At 52.4% G+C, this 1,425-nt stretch overlaps 1 protein-coding gene across 1 annotated transcript in view; it reads left to right on the forward strand.

The window, feature by feature from the left end:
• Window positions 1-183: 183 nt before the first annotated feature.
• Window positions 184-1,425, forward strand: part of EMH_0050490 (uncharacterized protein) — a gene marked incomplete at both ends in the record, with an annotated part of 1,771 nt that continues 529 nt past the window's right edge. Inside the window, 2 exons of the mRNA XM_013496649.1 lie at window positions 184-646; window positions 1,029-1,177. Coding sequence (XP_013352103.1) covers window positions 184-646; window positions 1,029-1,177 — 612 coding nt within the window. The remainder of the gene's footprint in view (window positions 647-1,028; window positions 1,178-1,425) is intronic.

The raw sequence follows: 1,425 nt of genomic DNA on the forward strand, positions 1-1,425 counted from the left end.
ATATAGACAAAACAAACCCGTGTTGTGTTATTTCTTCTCGCTGCTGTACACCCTGATGCGACTGAAACAAACAAATAAATTCAGGGAGATTGCATGAACATCTCCTGTTCAACATCTCCTTAATCACTGCAGCAGCTGCAGCAGCTGCAGCAGCTGCAGCAGCTGTAACTGCGCCTCTTGCATATGGCTGCTCCCCCTGCTGCTGCCCCCTCACCAAGGGGAGCAGCAGGGGGCGTCCGGGGTGTTGCAGGAGCAGCAGCACCCGGAGCAGCAGCAGCAGCAGCAGCAGGAGCAGCACCAGCAGCAGGAGTGGGTGGGAATGCAGTTGGTACTCCTGCCCCTGCCCCTGCCCCTGGAGCAGCAGCAGCAGCAGCAGCAGCAGCAGCAGCATTAGGAGCAGTAGCTGCAGTAGCAGGTGGTGTTCCTTCTCTATCGCGAGTAGCATTGAGCCAGGCAGCAGCACCGCCTGCATGTATAAATGGTGTATATCGTGTGGGGAGAAAGATAGGTAGTGGTTCTTTCGGGTGTCTGTACGAGGGGGTAGACCAAAGAGGCAGAGAGGTCGCCATTAAGTTAGAGCCCGCAAACACCAAGCACCCACAGCTGCTCTATGAGGCCCGGATCATCAAGTACCTGCAGGGGGGAGGTGAGCACAAGCCCAGCTCAACGCATATTCTCCTGCTGCTGCTGCTGCTGCTGCTGCTGGTGGTGGTGGTGGTGGTGGTGCTGGTGGTGGTGGTGGTGGTGGTGGTTTTGCCGGAATTTCACTGCAGCAGACTGCATGTCGTGCTGTTTGTGGTGCTGCTGCTGTTTCTGGTTGTTGTGTGTTTGCTGTTGTTTCTGCTTGTACTGTTTCTGATAGAATATCGTCGATGCAGCTTCATGCTGGTGGCGTGTGGCTGCATGCATGTGGTTGCAGTGTATGTACATACACCGGGGTGTACCGCGTACACCATGCTGCACTGTGCTGCAGTTTAGTTTGTTTGCTGCTGCTGCTGCTGCTGCTGCTGCTGCTGCTGCTGCTGCAGTGGGTATTCCTGTTTGTTTCTGGTATGGGCTTGAGGGGGAGTGGCACGCGATGGTGATGGAGCGGCTGGGGCACTCGCTGGAGTATTTGTTTAACGCCTCGCAGCGTGTCTTCAGTTTACCAACGGTGTTGCAGCTGGGGATTCAGATGGTGCGTCTCTTCTCCAGTGCAGTGGTCCACTGGTCACACCACCAACACGAAAGAATGCTCACTAAAAATACACGCAGTACTGTGCTCTTCGTCGCGTGCTGCTCACTCAGCCGCCGGCTTGAACTCTACTCAGAGATTCTTTCTTTGTCTTGCTGCTGCTCTGGTGTTGTATCTATAACTCCATATATATATATATATATATATATATATATATATATATATATATATATATATATATATATATATAT

The sequence above is a fragment of the Eimeria mitis genome, genomic scaffold (genome assembly GCF_000499745.2).
Source record: "Eimeria mitis Houghton genomic scaffold, Emh_scaff2217, whole genome shotgun sequence".
Lineage (NCBI taxonomy): Eukaryota > Apicomplexa > Conoidasida > Eucoccidiorida > Eimeriidae > Eimeria > Eimeria mitis.